General features: G+C 38.2%; 2 protein-coding genes across 10 annotated transcripts in view; both read left to right on the top strand.

The window, feature by feature from the left end:
- Positions 1 to 10657, top strand: part of tead1b (TEA domain family member 1b) — a 61066-nt gene extending 50409 nt beyond the window's left edge. For all 9 annotated transcript variants that reach the window (XM_027153078.2, XM_027153079.2, XM_027153075.2 and 6 more), the window contains 6 exons: positions 193 to 254; positions 358 to 482; positions 3241 to 3414; positions 5361 to 5501; positions 5854 to 6006; positions 8124 to 10657. In XM_027153078.2, the coding sequence (XP_027008879.1) occupies positions 193 to 254; positions 358 to 482; positions 3241 to 3414; positions 5361 to 5501; positions 5854 to 6006; positions 8124 to 8237 (769 nt within the window). In that variant the 3' untranslated portion in view covers positions 8238 to 10657. The remainder of the gene's footprint in view (positions 1 to 192; positions 255 to 357; positions 483 to 3240; positions 3415 to 5360; positions 5502 to 5853; positions 6007 to 8123) is intronic.
- A 6024-nt stretch (positions 10658 to 16681) lies between these two features.
- Positions 16682 to 18540, top strand: rassf10b (Ras association domain family member 10b). Its single transcript, XM_027153051.2, has one exon. It carries the CDS (start codon positions 16970 to 16972, stop codon positions 18338 to 18340), a length of 1371 nt encoding a protein of 456 aa, XP_027008852.1. The 5' UTR covers positions 16682 to 16969; the 3' UTR covers positions 18341 to 18540.
- Positions 18541 to 18964: the final 424 nt, after the last annotated feature.

Genomic DNA, 18964 nt, shown 5'->3' with positions numbered 1-18964 from the left:
GGTTACTTTCACATTTTCTCCAGTCCCTTTGTTAAAAATGGAGGAGCTTCGTCCCATGCATTCCATCATCTGTTTATAGTTTGTATATTAGCCTGTGTGTTATTTGCATTCTTTGTTTAAGGTAAGATGATAGGCGGAGGGAAATTTTCAGAGTTGTGTTTCTTGAACGTTCTTTTGTTTCTTCTGCTTTAGCATCAAGCCGTTTGCACAGCAGGCCTACCCCATCCAGCCCACCGTCACAACAGCAATTTCAAGTATTCCATATTTTGTATTTCTTATTAAATTAGACACTTAAAAGTGAGCACTGTATCTCAATGCTAATTTATGTGTGTGTGGTGTGTGTGTGTGTGTGTGCAGGTTACGAGTCCACAGCAGCACCAGCACCCACAGTACCAGCGTGGCAGGGTCGCTCCATCGGCACCAGCAAGCTCAGGCTGGTCGAATTCTCAGCTTTCCTCGAGCAGCAGAGGGAACCAGACTCAGTGAGTAATAAGACTCAAGGACGAGCAATTCGACATCTGAAACACTCACAACAATACTCAGAACAATAAAGTTTTAGACAGTGGTTAAGTGACACAAAACAATACAAAACTGACACAACACAACAGGATCTGACAACAGAAGAAATATCAGAAAACAAAATGTGTCTGACAACACAAACAGACAATACAATAGAATCTGACAACACAAACATCAGACAATACAATAGAATCTGACAACACAAACAGACAATACAATAGAATCTGACAACACAAACAGACAATACAATAGAATCTGACAACACAAACATCAGACAATACAATAGAATCTGACAACACAAACAGACAATACAATAGAATCTGACAACACAAACAGACAATACAATAGAATCTGACAACACAAACATCAGACAATACAATAGAATCTGACAACACAAACAGACAATACAATAGAATCTGACAACACAAACAGACAATACAATAGAATCTGACAACACAAACAGTAAATACAATAGAAACTGACAACACAAACATCAGACAATACAATAGAATCTGACAACACAAGCATCAGACCACACAAGCATCAGACAACACAAACATCAGATAATACAAACAAATTTGACAACACATACATCAGACAACACAAACATCAGACAACACAAGCATCAGACAGCACAAACATCAGACAGCACAAACATCAGACAACACATACATCAGACAACACAAACATCAGACAACACATACATCAGACAGCACAAACATCAGACAGCACAAACATCAGACAACACATACATCAGACAACACAAACATCAGACAACACATACATCAGACAACACAACAGGATATGAAGATCAAAAGAAATATCAGACAACAGTATCCGGCAACATATGAAATATCAGAGGACACAAGATACTTTGACAAAAGATAAAATCACAAAACAAAATTAGATGACAAAAAACACAAAAAAAAAATTAAAAACGCAAAATCTGACTGTTTAATTGTTTAAATTCCCGAGGCGAAAAATGAAATTATTGCGACTTGCAAATAACCACTTACACACTTACATACTTACACACTTTTACACACTTATATACTTACATACTTACACACTTACACACTTACACAAATACATACTTACATACTTACACACTTACACAAATACATACTTACACAAATACACACTTACATACTTGCACACTTACACAAATACATACTTACACACTTTTACACACTTATATACTTACACACTTACATACTTACACACTTACACAAATACATACTTACACACTTACACAAATACATACTACACACTACACAATACATATCTTGACTACTACACACTTATATACTTACACACTTACATACTTACACACTTACACAAATACATACTTACACACTTACACAAATACATACTTACACAAATACACACTTACATACTTGCACACTTACACAAATACATACTTACACACTTACACAAATACATACTTACACACTTACGTTCTTACACACTTACACAAATCCATACTTACACACTTACACAAATACATACTTACACACTTACACAAATACATACTTACACACTTACATACTTACACACTTACACAAATACATACTTACACACTTACACAAATACATACTTACACACTTGCATACTTACACACTTACACAAATACATACTTACACACTTACGTTCTTACACACTTACACAAATACATACTTACACACTTACACAAATACATACTTACACACTTACATACTTACACACTTACACAATCACATACTTACACACTTACATACTTACACACTTACACAAATACATACTTACACACTTACATACTTACACACTTACACAAATACATACTTACACACTTACATACTTACACACTTACACAATTACATACTTACACACTTACATACTTACACACTTACACAAATACATACTTACAGACTTACACAAACACATACTCACACCAATACATATTTACACACTTACACAAATACATACTCACACAAATACACACTTACACAAATACATACTTACACACACAAATACATACACATGCACAAATATGCGCTTACACATTTACACACTTACACAAATACATATTTACACATTTGCACACTTACACAAATACACACTTATACACATACACTCAGTCCTGGAGATCTTCACATCTCACTCGGACATAAATTACTCAGATCAGCTTTTCTGACTTGCTCTGTCCCGCTTCTGAATAATAATAAGAATTATCTCAAAGATTGTTCAGCAATATAAAGAGAAGTCCTTCTACTGGAAACTATACACAATATGGCTGTTCCACACATAATATTATTGATTGCTGCTAATTTGCTGAAACATCTGAACGTTTGTGTAACCGAGGCACGATGCCATTTTTCTTCCGAGTCAGGGTGTGAGCTAGTGAGGGACAAGGCTGGAGACAAAGGCCAGATACGTTTCTGTCCCTCAAAATGTCGACCCTGAGCAGGAGCAGGAAATTTTTTTAGGATTTCTGTGACGCCAGCGATCTATCTCAGTTTGTCTGCATTCTTCAGACGATTTTGTTTCACTATTGATAACAGATAACGTCGCTTATTTGTCAGACCTTTAGCTTTTACGAGTTCCTACAAAGGATTTAGGAGCTTAAACCTGTTGTAGATTTGATGTGTTAAGGGATCAAGGATGTGATTTATGCATTTTTATCATTTAAAAAAGTATCTTGTTTTCCACTTTCTGAGTCTCTATCTCTTGTTTCCATTGCAGTACAACAAGCACCTTTTTGTACACATCGGTCAGACAAATCACTCCTACAGCGATGCTCTGCTGGAGTCGGTGGACATTCGTCAGATTTATGACAAATTTCCAGAGAAGAAAGGAGGGCTGAAGGAGCTCTTTGGCAAAGGCCCACAGAATTCCTTCTTCCTCATAAAGTTCTGGGTAAGTGGACTGGCGGTCAGATAGCGTTGTAAATCTCTTATATTTATGCAGGTTTTGTAGGATAATTAATTGTTAAACTGTTAGGAGTCAATATTAAACCGTAATATTAATATAGACAGTATGAATCGGTTCTGAGATTTATACAACAGAAATCTATAGACAGTGGATTAAAGGAAAAACCTACATAAGGGGGATGTAGTAGCCTTGTGTCCAAGGTGTTGGACCTTCGATCGGAAGGTGAGTTCAGATCCCAGGTCCGCTAAACGAAAAGGCCGTTAACCTTCATTTGCTCAGTTGTATTGAAATGTGAGTTGCTCTGGATAAGAACATCTGACAAATGCTGTAAATGTAATACATAAAGTGTCTTCAGGGTTTTGAGTCATTACAAGCTGCCAAAATTGCTTCAGTTCAACTAAACATTAACTCTGCAAGTCTCTTGAACTAGAACAGCAACCATGAACATCATTACTCCAAAAGGTATTCTATCAGTTGGTGTTTTAATGATAGTGATGAAGATCGCATCTAATATCTCTCAGAAATGTGCAACTGGGATAAGATTTAGTAACTGAAGACCAGAACTTGAACCATTATTTTGGTAAACTGGGAGGGCTGTGTTTCAGGAAGGGCATCCGGCATAAAACCTGTAACAAAATTCAAATATTCAGTCCAGAAGATCAGCTATGGCAACCCCGAACAGGGAACAGCCGAAAGAACAACATTCAAACGTATTTAGTCTAATATATCAAGCCTTTCTCCCCAAAGAATGTGCAAGCTTTATGCAAAATATTAAGTTACTCGTATGTTCTACCATAGCTTAGGATTTACATCCTCATCAAGCCATGAATGTCACGTTGTTGGGGGTGGGGCCATGTTGTACGAGACCACACCCACCATAGGATAAAGATGATCAGTGTGATAAAACGTTATGTTGATCATTATATACACAGCCTACGAAACTGACGTATTAAGTCGAGCGAGCAAGTGTGTATTATTCACTGTTTTGTACATTCACACACTGTTCCGTGAATTTTTGAACTCGTGCCCAGTCCTTCTTGAATGCAACAGCCCACTTCAGTCTGAGTTTGCATATGCTCCGGACCATTTGGCAGCTATATTTGGCGTGTCGTATGCAGGAAAAGTGCCAGATCAAAGCCTTCGCTAATTCAGTGTAATATTTCAAAACAATAAGGAGGGGCTCGGCTTGCAGCTCTAATAGCTGTTTAAACGTAGCGCATGTTTTACCTAAAACCAAATGCTAACTAGTGGCAATCGTTAAAGTGGGCTGCTCTGTCTGTCGAGCGCGAGCCTGCTCAAATTCCGTTTGAAGTGACGAGCAGATCTGAATTTCAAACGAAACCCTGGATCTGCACAATAATGCTTCTCTGGTATATTATGTGAAAATGTAATGGGGCTGCCTTAATGAAGGAAGAGCATGCCAGAGAGGAATATTTGCGTTTTTTTTTATTCTTTGTGCCTCTTATTAATTTCTATAACGACCATCAGGTCTTAATGAAAGAGAACAGGCCATTGAGAGCGTTTTTTTTTCCTTTACGAGAATAAAATAGCTTTTAAGTAACCTTCCATTCAATATATTTTTTTATCATCTGCTTTTGAAAGGCCACACTGATGCGCTATTTAACTGGTAGCGTGTAAAGGGCCGGACTGTTAGCTCAGTGCCTTGCTGAACACGAATAGTGTTTTATAAGACAAAGTAGAGATGTAAGGGATACAGATTTCACCGTGATATTTCCTTAATTCACTCCTTAATGCATTTGTACAACTCAGGAGTTGTTATTAATGCCTCAGTCATTACAAAAGGCCTGTACTACTCATTGTGTCCACTAGATGACAGCTGTATACCAGACTCTTTAAGCTTTTTAGTATATTGTATATGCCGTTTTAATTGATGTGACGATGCCACTTCTGACACCTCTGGTTCTTCTCAGGCCGACTTGAACTGTAACATGCAGGAGGAAACCGGGGCCTTCTATGGAGTCACCAGCCAGTACGAGAGCCCGGAGAACATGACCATCACCTGCTCCACTAAAGTCTGCTCATTTGGCAAGCAGGTGGTGGAAAAAGTGGAGGTAGGATTTTATACATAATGCCATGTCTATTCAGGATGAGAGTTATTTAGGGATAAGACAAGACTCCATTTAAAAAGAAGGAGAAAGAGTGAGGGTGTTTATACATGAAGTGACCTTAGATCTAAAAAAAAGGCTCAATAGAAATTAAACATTATTATTAGTAGTAGTAGTAGTAGAAGAATTTATTAATAATGTGACTGGAGTATAAAATGTAGTCATATAATTTCAAATAAAATGAATTTGAATATTTTCAAATAATTTCAGAATTATTAATAATGATTCGAAATAAAAGTTGTTATTGTTTTTCTTCTTGCTTGCAGTAATGGTTCTAATTATTTGATATTTTATCCAGACGGAATATGCTCGCTTCGAGAACGGTCGCTTCGTGTACCGGATAAGCCGCTCCCCCATGTGCGAATACATGATAAACTTCATCCACAAGCTCAAACACCTGCCTGAAAAGTACATGATGAACAGTGTGCTGGAGAACTTCACAATCCTATTGGTGAGTCAATAGGTCATTTATTGTTACCTCTGACCTCCAGCCTATATGGGAGGGTGATGGGTGAAGGCCTCGCTCTTCTGGATGGAGATAGGTCAGCATTCCTGCCATTCTTTTCACTTAGCAGCAACCTTGCAGGGATTAAAATGCCATTTCTCTTCCATGCAGCTGTGCATCCTGGGTCTTTGGTGTGCTCTTCTGCATCATTTCCTTCACAGTCCTTACATCCTCATCCTCATTCTCGTCCTCTTCCATGCCTGTAAAACGGCTCTAATCTTTGATGCTGCCAGTCTTTTATGTGGTAATTTGCAAGTTGCTGTAATGTCGTATGTCTTTTCCTGTTCAGTGGCGAAAAACGGATGGACTTTGTTGCTCAGTTAGAGCATGTAATGCTCATAAAAAGCTTTCAGGTCTGGATACTAATAGCGACTACTGGTTCTGTTCTACTATGTTGATATTCATGCAAAGTTTTGGACTGAAATTTCAACACAGTGTTTTAATTCTACTGTACGGTCAGAGTTACAGATTTAACCAAGTGCTGTGTCTGTATAGGGATCCACCTTATGTTAACTTATATTAAGTCAAATCAATATCTTAGATTATCTTGTTATTAACTCATCTAAAAATAGTTCTTTAGAATTGTTTGAGCTGAAATTTCGATCTTAGGAGAGTTTATAAAATAGAATAGAAGCCTTTATTTTTGACCCATATACATTACAGCACAGTTAAATTCTTTCTTTGAATATTATCCCAACTTGTTTTTGGAGGTTGTGATCGGAGCGCAGGGTCAGCAGTGATACAGCGCCCATGGAGCAGTGAGGGTTTAGGGACTTGCTCAAGGGTCCAACTGTTGCAGCTTGGCAGTGCTGGGGCTTGAACCCTGATCCTTCAACCAATAACCCACAGCCTTAACCGCTTGAGTTGGAGTCTTTTATTCTTCTAGTCTTATAGTTGCTTTTATCAGTTTATTGGCAGGATATTACAAGTTGCAGTTTTGCCTCAAATGCTGCAGTAATTTAGGATAGTAGAGTAAGTGCAAAGGTTTCTGATCAATCTACGAGCACCAAATCAATTTCATTATTTAAATATTTTAGATTCCATATAAATACGGGTGTGATGATACACACGGGGCAAAATTTGAATTCAAGGCACAATACTGGCTTCATGCCTCAGTTCAATTCCCAGAATATTTTAATGAAATCGTTAATGAAGAAAAACACATTGGAAAGAGTGAGTCACGTATGTCGCGTCATTTAAAACTGACATTGGAAAGAGTCATAACCAGCACTCAGTGCATTTTTTTGTGCAAACAGGATTCATTTTGTTAAAACAATGTACTACAGGATCATACATACACACATATATATATATACTTGCTCAGAAAGTAACTGAATGAAAGTCACTGTGGGGAAGGGGATTGTTCCTCAGTGCACGCTCAGCACATTTTAACCCTATGGGTTGTTTAGGTTTGGACCTCTGGTGGTCAAACAGTGCATGTGCAAGTAGATCTATAATTAATAGAATGCTGATTCCCACAGAGTGAATCATACATTCCCAGGGTGCACATAGATTTATTTATTTTTTCCATTACATCACGATGCAGTATTCCACCTCTACTATCTGAGTATTGATAAGCGTGTTGTTCTTGCACCACTGGTGTACTATTGTGCATTATATTGTGTTTGTATATTTTATATATATATATATATATATATATATATATATATATGTGTGTGGGGGGGGGGGAGTGTATGTGTTGTGTGTGAGAGAGAGTTTATGTGAGTGTGTGGGTATGTGTGAGAGAGAGAGAGAGAGTGGTTGTGTGTTTGGTTTGTGTGCATGAGTGTGTGTGTGTCTGTCTGTCTGTCTGAGAGAGAGTTTATGTGAGTGTGTGAGAGTGTGAGTATGTGTGAGTGGTTGTGTAGTTGTGTGTGTGTGTGTGTGTGTGTGTATGTGTGTGTGTGCACGTGCGTGTGTATGTGTTTGTAAAAACAAGCTCTCCGATAACATCCCACGACTCTTCACCTTCTCGTCAATTCTTTGCGATTCTGTTGATTCCAGTTGAAGAAGAGCTTCATTTAAGTGTCAGCGCCTCTGATTCTCTCACTCTCTCCCCTCAGGTGGTCACAAACAGAGACACACAGGAGACCCTGCTGTGCATGGCGTGTGTGTTCGAGGTGTCGAACAGCGAACACGGCGCTCAGCATCACATCTACAGACTGGTGAAAGAATGAAGCTCGTGCCAGCCAACAGATCTGTTCTATAGACTCTGAACCTCAATTTAAAAAAAATAAATAAATAAACAAAAACAAAAAAGTGGCAGTGCCTCTAGTTCAACACTCACCTGCAGCGATTCGAGCTCTCATCCGGGTGACGCTTATCTTATTGTTATTATTATTTTTTTTTTATCAGTCTTTATTAATGTATATGTGTTGGATGTTTTGACTGCAGCTGTGAATCACGGTACAGTTGTATTATGTTTTGATACAGGAAAGAGTCATTTTAAAGGAAGCCTAATCGACGTTTTCTCCGTAGGTTGTACGTGTATACATATATATATAAATATATATGTATATACATATATATACATATGTGTTTGTATGTGTGTGTATATATATATATATATATATATATATATATATATATATATATATATATATATACATATACATACATACATATATATAAGTGGCAGTATCGCTAGACTTCGCTAGATTTAAACCTAGCAGAGAAAGACAATGTTTTAGGTTTTAATCTTGTTATAATGTACACCTTAAAAGCAGATTTAGCCTTTAGGTTTATATCAAACAATACCGTCTATGAATGTGTACGTGTCTGTGTATAAATGTATATACCCGCATTATTGTAGGCTTTCCAAAGATTACAAAAAAATCTTTTGTTTTGGAACATTCGGTTGATTCAGAGAGGAATAACTGTAAAGGCCATCGAAATAATAAGAATACAGTTACTGAATTTCGGCATCTGTAGCATTCAGGGAATTTAAAAGTGCAGCCCTTGGGAAAAAAAATCTCACGTGTCTCACCTGCAATAAAAAAAATTAAAAAAGAAATTCGATCTACTCCACTGCAAAATCCAAAAGTATCTTGCTAACGTTTTAGTCACTAAGGGTGCTTTCACACTTATTAATCCGTTTGTCGAATCCGAAGCACACTTTTGGTGTGTTTTCTAGTTTCACATAATTGGAACGAAAAACAAACGAAGGGCTGAAAACGAATTTGATTCATGAATTACATTTTTTATTCATTTGTCAGAATGACAGAAGAGGAAATGTCTAAAAATCACAAAACATTTGAGTCTCATCTGAGTTTATTGTCTTACTATGAGACTTTTTTCAGCACTGTGTGGACACAAAAACAGGATTTTGTTCAAATCAGATCTGAGCCACAGTCATACATGTTTCTAGATCGGAACTGCATCTGATTCATTCGGGTTTCAGTGCGCACAAAAACAGCAATGCAGGACAGCGACAGTGACAGCGGGGACTGTGTTCAGTGGACAGATTAGTAAATAAATTTGATGTTTAATACGTACAAGGAGAATTGATTCAGTCAATTCAAAACCGGAAGGAATATACTGAAACCGAGTAGAGTGTTGAAACAGCTGTCTATAAGAAATCTGTTTTAGTGACAGATTAGGATCATGAATGTGAACAGTGCTATTAAAAACCGATTTGATCCTAGCAAAAAATCTGGATAGTGCAATGAAGCTTATAATCAAACTATTATACATTCAGATGCTCTCATCCTGTTAATCTTGTTAATCTTTTTAAAATTTTTCCCTATTTTCACCGATTACTGTGTTATTACATACCTACTAAACCCCATTGCGGGCAAAAACACACTCGGTTTCGATTCAAAAGGACTAAACGCTGCATGTGTGAAAGCACCCAAAAAGCAAAAAAGCACTAGACAGACCACCAGAGGCGAGCTGATTGTCAAAATGTCCCGAGCACTTGGATACTTTTGGGACATGCCTTATCATGCGAACCTACGTTTTCAGTTTATTCGACGAGACACAATCATATTATCTACAGACATCAGGGAAGATTCTTTCAAAGCTCGACCTTTAATCACATACCTTTCTCGTTTTGATGAGTCCCATCCCAGTGTCCTCTGCTGCCTTTAATCCCCAACACCAAGCCTCTGTGGCCTCCTAAAACTGCGAGCCTTAACCATGGCTGTGAGAGATTTGTTGTTGTGTTTTTTTTGTTTTGGTTTTTTCTCCTTAAAAAAAATGATGCCACTAAAACTGTGAGCTCTTTCCTAAGCTGGAAGACTTTTCATGTCCTCGTCCCATGTCATTCCACGGAAGTGTACAGTCACAGAGCTGCCAAAGCATAACAAAGCACAGTGCCTTAACGGATGCCTGCGTTCACACGAGCTGAGAAAACACTAAACTCATCGTTTTGTGGTCTAACGAGAAAAGACTAGCGTGGCTAGTGTGCACATCAGCTCACACTTACCACTACATCCTAGAAAGCTATCAAAACACTACCAAACTGGCCATGCCTTTCTTATCAGAAAAGACCAAAAATATAAAAAAAGTCCCTGGAGGCACGATGAATCTCCTCCTCGTTTCCTGCACTGTAGCATACAAGTGCCTTTGGTTCACGTTTTTCCAGCTTAGAAAAGACAAATTGTATTTTGCATAACTGATCAGAACCAAATACGTGGATGTAAAGTCAAATATTCACCACAATGCCTTGCTAAAAGTTTATAGTAGACGACAAGGGACGGTGGTTAAATAGTAAAAACTATAACGTAACGACTTTTAATTAGAGATTTTTTTTTTTTTGTACAATGCTTTCAGACATCTCTGTTTGTGTTCAGTCCAGATTGTTAAAAACCCTGATCTTGCTTGTTCCTGTAAATTGGAAGCCCTTTTGTGATATTTTTTTCTAAGCTGGTGTTTTTTCCCTTTTTAAAAAAATCAGAACACTAACTGATATTTTCTGTAGGAGAATATCTAAACACTATTCGAAGTGGATTTTAAAAGTCCTCTTTATTTGGTTAAAACCGTTCCGAACCTTCAGCACAGTTTAACGTTTATCCTTTAACGCTATCCATTTCACTTGTTTTTTAAACTGCTGTCCTACGGTTTGAATCGTTGAACTGATCTGTGTTGTACTGCTTAATGTAAAACTGTGGACTTTAGTATTGCGTAACATGGAAAACGGCGAATGATTTCCATTTGATTTCCCCGTTTATTTCTCTGTTCTGGTTCACTTTGTGTGAGTTGCGTATGGAGATTTGTTCATGTATTACTGTTCTACGTGTACACAACAATTTTGTTCCTTTTTTTTTTTCTTTTTTTTTTCTTCTTTTCTTTTGTTTTGTGATGACATCAGTATATTCGGGAGCCCCGTGTGGCCGTGATGCTGTTACTGCTACACTGCTGGCACCTCAGACCTTCTGTTCCACCCAGAAGATCACAGCTCGCAGATCGCAGCTGTCACGCCTTTTCCTTCACCAGGGAGCTGAACACCAACGACCGCACGCTGAATGCTAGGACATTCGTTTTTTGATAGTAACGGACACTGAGCAGTCGCTTTCTAGAGGAATGATGACCGCACGTCAGCAGTCTAGCTCTCTCTTTGTTTCTTGATTTGTATTTTTGTCTATGTGTAGGTACTGGTACCTCCTTTGTTCGTTACCATTTACGAAGTTGGCTTTAAAGTGAACTATTCTCTAGTTCAAAATAGTATCATTTAAAGAAAAAAAAGAAAACTATTGGGTTTGTGTGCAGAGATTTTTTTTTTTTTTTTGTAAAAAGGTGCTTTGTATAAAATTATATATTCTGGCTTTTCTTGGTACAAAGGCGTGAGATCTTTTAATATCATTAATGATGGCGAAGCGCTGGAGCAAAGGTGTGTGTGTGTGAGAGAGAGAGAGATAGAGAGAGAGAGATGGTAAAAACCTGCTATGTGTATGTGTTCCTTACTGCATATGGTCTTGTCTTTGCTCTGTAACATTTTTTGATGCCTTCTTGATAAAGTGGTAGATATTTTGTAGCTTTCTAGATACTTTGTATGTATGCCATATTGAATAAAATAAATAAGGAAAAAAATTAATAAGGCTGTGTGTCCTTGAATGTAGGGCAGTTCCCATGCTGTACACATAAACCATTGAATAGTTTCATGTTATGCTGTTAATAATAAAACTTTTATAACCAGTAATATATTTAAAAAAAAGCCTCAAGATAAAAATAAAGCCTCATTAAAAAACAACTTCTAATTCCCTCGATTTCTTTTCTCAATCATTTAATGGGAATATATTGTATATATTATATAGTTGTTCAGGGTCACTATTTTTACATTAACACACAACTCGCACTGCTTTACTGCATGTTCTTACCTTCCTACCTCAGACTGAATATTTGCACTAGTCCACTTTTTGCACATCCTGCACATTTTGTTTGTTTGTTTATTGTTTGTTCTTTATATTTATGTCACTTTGCTTTATACTATGCACCAGTACACCGAAACAAATTCCTTTTACATGCAAAACCTATGGTTTTTGACAATAAAGGTTATTCTGATCTTTGGTGTAGAAATCTCGCAATCAGATACACTTTGCTGTTATAATATCCTCAATTTACGGTATTTGGGACATTTATTACATTTTATTTCAATTTATTCAACAGAGCAATTGAGGATTAAGGGCCTTTTTCAGGAGCCCAGCTGTGGTAGCTTGGAGGACCCAAGATACAAGCTCACAACCAGACAATCAATAGTCCAACGCCTTGAGCACTAAGCTACCACATCCTTACCTCTAATCTTCTAGGAAGTCTTTTCACTAAATTTTGGACCATAACGTTGAGCTCTCTGTATTTTAATTCATCAAGTACACAAAGGTGTTCCACAGGGCTGAGGTCTGGGCTCTTGAAACTTTGTGTACAGCAGCAGCATCATGCCGTAATGTTTGAGCCTTTCGATTCCAGTGAAGATACACAAAGAAGTTCTATACAATCATGTCCTATCACTGACATCGTGGACTTCTGATCACTGCCACTGTTGGATCCTTCAGCAAAACCCTCAATCCTCAACATTTGTAAGAACTTCATCAGTGCAATTAAAAAAAAAATTTAATGTCTTGATTCTGTTCTATTTTTCTGCATTGTTTTTTCTGGTTTAATTTTATACTTATGCACTTACGAGCGTACCGAGACGTCCTTGGAGAGGTGGTCTCGGTACGCATTCGTTTGTGGTGAGAACACGGTCCGAGATCGAATAGACCTAACTGCGAAAATTATTGCGCATTTTGGACTAAACCAGCTGCCGTAGTGGGTCGTTGGCAGTATTTTCGGAAGATGAGCATCATGTCACAGTTTCGCAAAAGAAAAGCTCACCGCCTCCTGAAGTGTCTTGCGATGCGTCTTCGCCGTTTGCAGTGCATTAAAATGATATTTTCAAGCCGCATCCGCGCTTCATTCTGAAAATTAAGACTTTGCATAGAATGCTGTATACAAGCGATGTAGTAGATTACAAGCACGAACATAATTGCAGCGCGCAGTCGTCTCTCCATGGTGTACTGTATGCTGTGTTTTCCTGTATTTTCCTCCTCTTCTTACTTCCGGAGTTTCGTTGAAATTTCCCGCACGTTTATTCTGAGGAAGAAATCTTAACCACAAAAGGAAACTAATCTTCATCTGGGTGACACCAGAGAGTGGGGCTATATAAATACGTTCCCTTTTCTGACTGTAAACATAACTAAACAGCCCAGAATAAAACACATATGTAATCGTGCTGTGCTTTAGGTTTCTTTGCTTTGGTCTTTTGTCGTCACAAAAGTTTGTAATTAGATTTATACTGTAGACTACATCAGGAACAAAACCGTGTGGTTCATGTTCTCAGTTTGCTCCTGTTGTGTCAATGCCACTTTAATCACTGTATCGTGCTGTAAGTTCTAATATGTGTGTGTTTGTGTGTCTTAAGTTTGGTCTGGTTCAGCTTGAGTGAGCGCAATTAAGTGTTTAAACAAAGTTTTCATTAGTTAAATAGGAATAGAAGACTTTATTTTGTCACATATACATTACAGCACAGTGGAATTCTTTCTTCACATATCCCAACTTTGGGTCAGCCATGATACAGTACCTCTTTAGCAGTGAGGGTTAAAGGCCTTGCTCAAGGGACCAACAGTGGCAGCTTGGCAGTGCTGGGGCTTGAACTCTGATCAACAACCCAGAGCCTTAACTGCTTGAGCCACAACTGCCCCTAACGGACTACAACCCCATTTTTTTCAGCGTAATTCTTTCTGTTACAGGGGTTTTCAAAAAAAAGAAAAAAAAGAAAAGAAACAACAACCATAAAATTCCTTACTTTCAAAGCTTTTCAAAGCATCTTCCATCTAGTTCTTAATAACTTTTTGCTCAATGAGATAAAAGTCACTCTGGATAACGATAACGCTCAAGAGTTAAGAGAACAAACGAAATTCTAAAATCTGGTTTATTTATTTTTCCTTAATTTGGTCAAAAAAGACACAGCAAATTGTATCCCATCAAAAAAATCCCATCCCATCAAAAAATATTATATATTTTGTCTACTTACACAATAATTAAATATGTTAGGCATTTTTACATTAAAGATTGAGTTATAAGTTTGAGTTTATTACGTTTCTATAAATAAGTCCAGTCATTCTGTTATAAGGATTATTTGGAAGACGTCCAGTGTCTTAAAATCTTTGCTGAGGCTCAATACAAGCCCTGTGGCACTTTCATTATTTCTCATTTTAGCCTAGCAGTGAATTTAGCCGTGATACATGACCGATATCGATAATACCGATGATGGACACGAGGGGGCGAGCTTGATCATATTTTCTCTATTAAGGCGCTTCAACAAACAACAAAACAAAACCAAAAAAAAAAAAGGTTCAGATATAATGTTATGCGAGACTAATACAAACACTGTAATTATTTATATATTTAATCTGGTGAAAAAACATGTCTTACTCACCAGAAACTCAAAACTTGGTGTTTTAATCTCAGTGCATGTGCTTGATTTCAGCCCAGGTGGAAAGCTGATATCAAGGAAACTGCTCTTTTTCATGCTTTTATTCTTATACAGAGGATTAAATTAAATGCTCAAAGTTGAACGATATCAGTTCGTGTGTCTAATGTTTCTACAATGTGCAGTAAAGTGACAAGCAAGCCCATGTTATTGCTGTAACTACAGTACAGCTTCCTGAACCACCGCTAATTCCAAAGCTAATGCTAGTAACTCGTTCATTTAAAGTGTCTGTTAATTGGTCTTAGACTCTGAGAACATTTATACACTGATGTAAACTGTAGTGAAGGCATTGATATGAGGTAAAATAACTTTAATATTCTGTGGAAAATCTTATTTGTAAGCATAACTGCAGCTCAAGGCTAAAGACACACAGCCTTTGATAGAGCAGGATTCCAAAAAATTGCCAGCGATCTATTGAACAAGTATGTATTAACACACAATGGGGTGTGCTGTTAGAGGAAAATAATCAACAATTGGCTGGTGGGATGAGGCCTGACGTGAAGCAGGGTGATCGTTAATGCTGTTTACTTTCTTATAACATGTTGTGAGAGTTTTATTCATCTTATAGTACAGCAATTTGCCAAAATACTTAATGAACGGCCCATCATACATTGTATATATTATCAATTTAACATTAAATTTAGGCTTGTTTTTTATTTAATATGTATAATTATGGAAGAAAACCATTCCAAACTCTCTATTTTCCACTTTCTTTATGTTAATAAGACATAAAACAAATGAAGCTCTTCATATTTACACTGAAGTGTAAAATGTTCCATGTGGTGCAAAACTGACTATAATAAAGCACTGTCACTGGAGACTCCTTTCATTAATGTTAAACAAACCTCTTAATACAGAAAACTTCATCTATTACGCATTAATTCATCTATTACGCATCAATTACGCATTCATTTCTAAGCCGCAACACATTTTTTAACATCAGACTTATATTATGTGGATCACGTGCCATCAAATGTGAATGAGGTGTTATCAGAAATGAATGTATTAATATAAACTCGTGATTTCGCTTCAACGAAGCTGCTGTACAGAAAATTAGTCAACAAATTCTGATCACACCTATATGAGTGCAGAAGAAGAGGGTTTAACTGTTTTAATGTTTTGTAACATTACGTTTTGTCAACCACAGCGCCTTCTGTAACTTTTGCTTTTTGATTGTGGTTTCAATTGCATGACTTCTTGTCAGTTCTGATATGAAAATGATGTTTGTATATATCATATCATCTTTGTTAGTTCATATATTCATATATATATATATATGTGTGTGTGTGTGTGTGTGTGTGTGTGTGTGTGTGTGTGTGTGTGTGTGTGTGTGTGTGTGTGTGTGTGTGTGTGTGTGCGTGAACTAACAAAGAATAGCATACAATTGGTAACATTTAATTGTTTGGCATAGGTTAGGTTAACTAAAATGCCTTGCCTGATTGAATTAATAAAGATTTTAAAGTGAAAACATTTCTCTATAAAGCATTTAGTTAGCACAGTATTGCACCAGTCTTGTTATTCTTTAAATTATGTTATTAAACGTGCGTTATTTATTAACGTATATATGAATAAAGTCATTATAAACATTATGTTTGAGTTGTAAATAATGTTTTGTCATCTATTTAATTCATGACCTGAACAAGTGGGATCAGTAGCCCCCCAAATGGGCGGAGCTTAGACCTGCTTCTGTGTCAAGTCATCAAAACAGTGTGGAGCAGCAGCGACGTGAGCTCGCGACCAGGAGACGCGGTGCGAATTATGCGCGCGCTCAGTCACATGCTCGCGGAGTTTTAAAAGTTCTCTGACTTTTAAAACAGTTTGCATTTTTCAAGATCCTTTCTTCACAGGATTTATGCATAGTTTTTTTCTTTCTACTGAAACCGGGGAGATTTCTGCGTGATTTCTGGCAGCGCACAAAACTTCTGATCTGAAGTCTCAGAGATGGAGTCTGAGGAAAGCAAAATTTCCGTGTGGGTTTGTCGTGAAGAGAAGCTCGTGTCCGGTTTGTCCAAGCGCACGACGTGTGCGGACGTAATTAAAGTCCTGCTGGAGGAACAAAATTTGCACGGGCGCGCGTCCGCGTCAGCGCGCTCTTATTGCATTGTGGAGAAGTGGCGCGGATTCGAGCGCGTTTTGCCCAACAAGACTAAAATACTGCGCTTGTGGAATGCATGGGGTGAAGAGCAGGAATATGTCCGATTCGTGCTCGTCAAGCAGGACGCGTCCTTGGGCAGCAGCGCGCCACGCAGTGCCGAGGCGCGACTCGTGCCCAGCCGGCAGAACCCGTGCGCACGCGAGGGCACTGTGCGCCAAGCCACCATGGCACTGTCGCCCGAGAAGCAACGGCGCGTGGTCCGAAAGGCGTTCAGAAAGCTCGAACGGATCAATAAGAAGCGCGCGCGGGCACAGGGCAAGGATGCGGAGAGAATGGAGACCCTCGTGCATCTGGTGGTCTCGCAGGACCACACCATCAGGCAGCAGGTGGAGCGCATCCAGGAGCTGGACCGCGAGATTGAACTCTATGAGGCTAAGGTGCACCTGGACAGGGTAAGGGAACATGGTGCCAACTACGTCCAGGAGACCTACATGGTGGAAGGAGCTGCATCCCGGCATTCACACCCCAGTGATGGAAAGCAAACTCTTGCCCAGTTGGAGGAGTACATCCGAAAATGTGAGGAGGTGATAAGGCTGCAGGAAGATCTTACTGATCGCCAAGTTCTGCTGGACAGCATAACCAGAGATATCCAGGAGGAGCTAAACCAGAGGTGGATGAAGCGGAGACAGGAGGAGCTGGCTAATAAGGATTTTGGAAATGACAGCACGCTCAGGGTTATAAATCAAACGTGGGAAATAAATGCATGTGAAATGCTTCCAAAAGTGGACATGTCACTTGAGGATGATTTGCTCTTAGAGGAGGAGCGGATTAGGACTCAACTTGACGCGAGTTTGTACATTGGCCTTAGGCTAAGTACGGATTTAGAAACTGCTAGAAATGACCTGGACTTGGTGCAGGAGATCTGGAGGGGAAGAGACAAAGAGCTAAAGGATTTGCTTGAAAAAGTGGACTCACTCGATTTAGAGGAAGAGGAGGAAGAAGAGGAGGAGGAGGAGGAGGAAAGGTGCGACATGCTTAAGGACACTGATAGAGTAAATGATGAAGACACAGCAAGTGGTCATGGTGCATGGGTTGAGCAGGCCAGAGGACTTGCTGCTAAAGCATGTAGCACTAATGATGATGATTCAGACACAGGTCTCAGCTCCATGCACAGCCAAGACTCGGACATTTCCCCTGTTTTCGAGTCTCTTGTATAGCAGCACACACAGGGACTGGGAATTTCCCCAGAGCTGAATTAATACATGAAGAGAGTTTGTATTTATAAACATCTGGACTGAAATAGACTCAGTACGATTTTAATAAACCACTGGAGATTTTGTTGTATTGTGTATAATCACCACCAGGACACGTACTGTAGTCCTGTTGTTTATGTAACATAAAAACTCTAATTATAAAATTGCTGACAAATGTGCACTTAGTTATTAGTGTTAGGCAACTGCATTGATCATAGATATTTTTTTGTTGTTCTTGCACCACATTTTAATGTCAACTAACTCAGTGTTAATTTGTCCATAGATTTGAGAGTGATTGTTACACCAAAGACACTTACTTTGAACCATTCCAATTTTAAAAGGCTGGTGGAGTTTGTGTTTAATAATTAAAGCCCAATATTAATTGTAAAGAGCAAACAAATTGGTAGAATGTTCATGAAGCCTGTATTTTAAGTCAAATAAACCCTATAAATCCAGATGTAGTTGCGCTCTAGATTATTTAATTTGTTAATACAAATCGTATGTAGTCTTAGTCATTAAAATAGCAGTGAGGGTTTTGTCTTTGACTCTGGGATTCTGTCTAATTTTCAGTTGTCAAATTCAGTGTGG

This window comes from Tachysurus fulvidraco, chromosome 2, assembly GCF_022655615.1.
Source record: "Tachysurus fulvidraco isolate hzauxx_2018 chromosome 2, HZAU_PFXX_2.0, whole genome shotgun sequence".
In the NCBI taxonomy this organism is placed as follows: Eukaryota; Metazoa; Chordata; class Actinopteri; order Siluriformes; family Bagridae; genus Tachysurus; species Tachysurus fulvidraco.
This window is presented reverse-complemented; position numbering and strand designations above follow the sequence as displayed.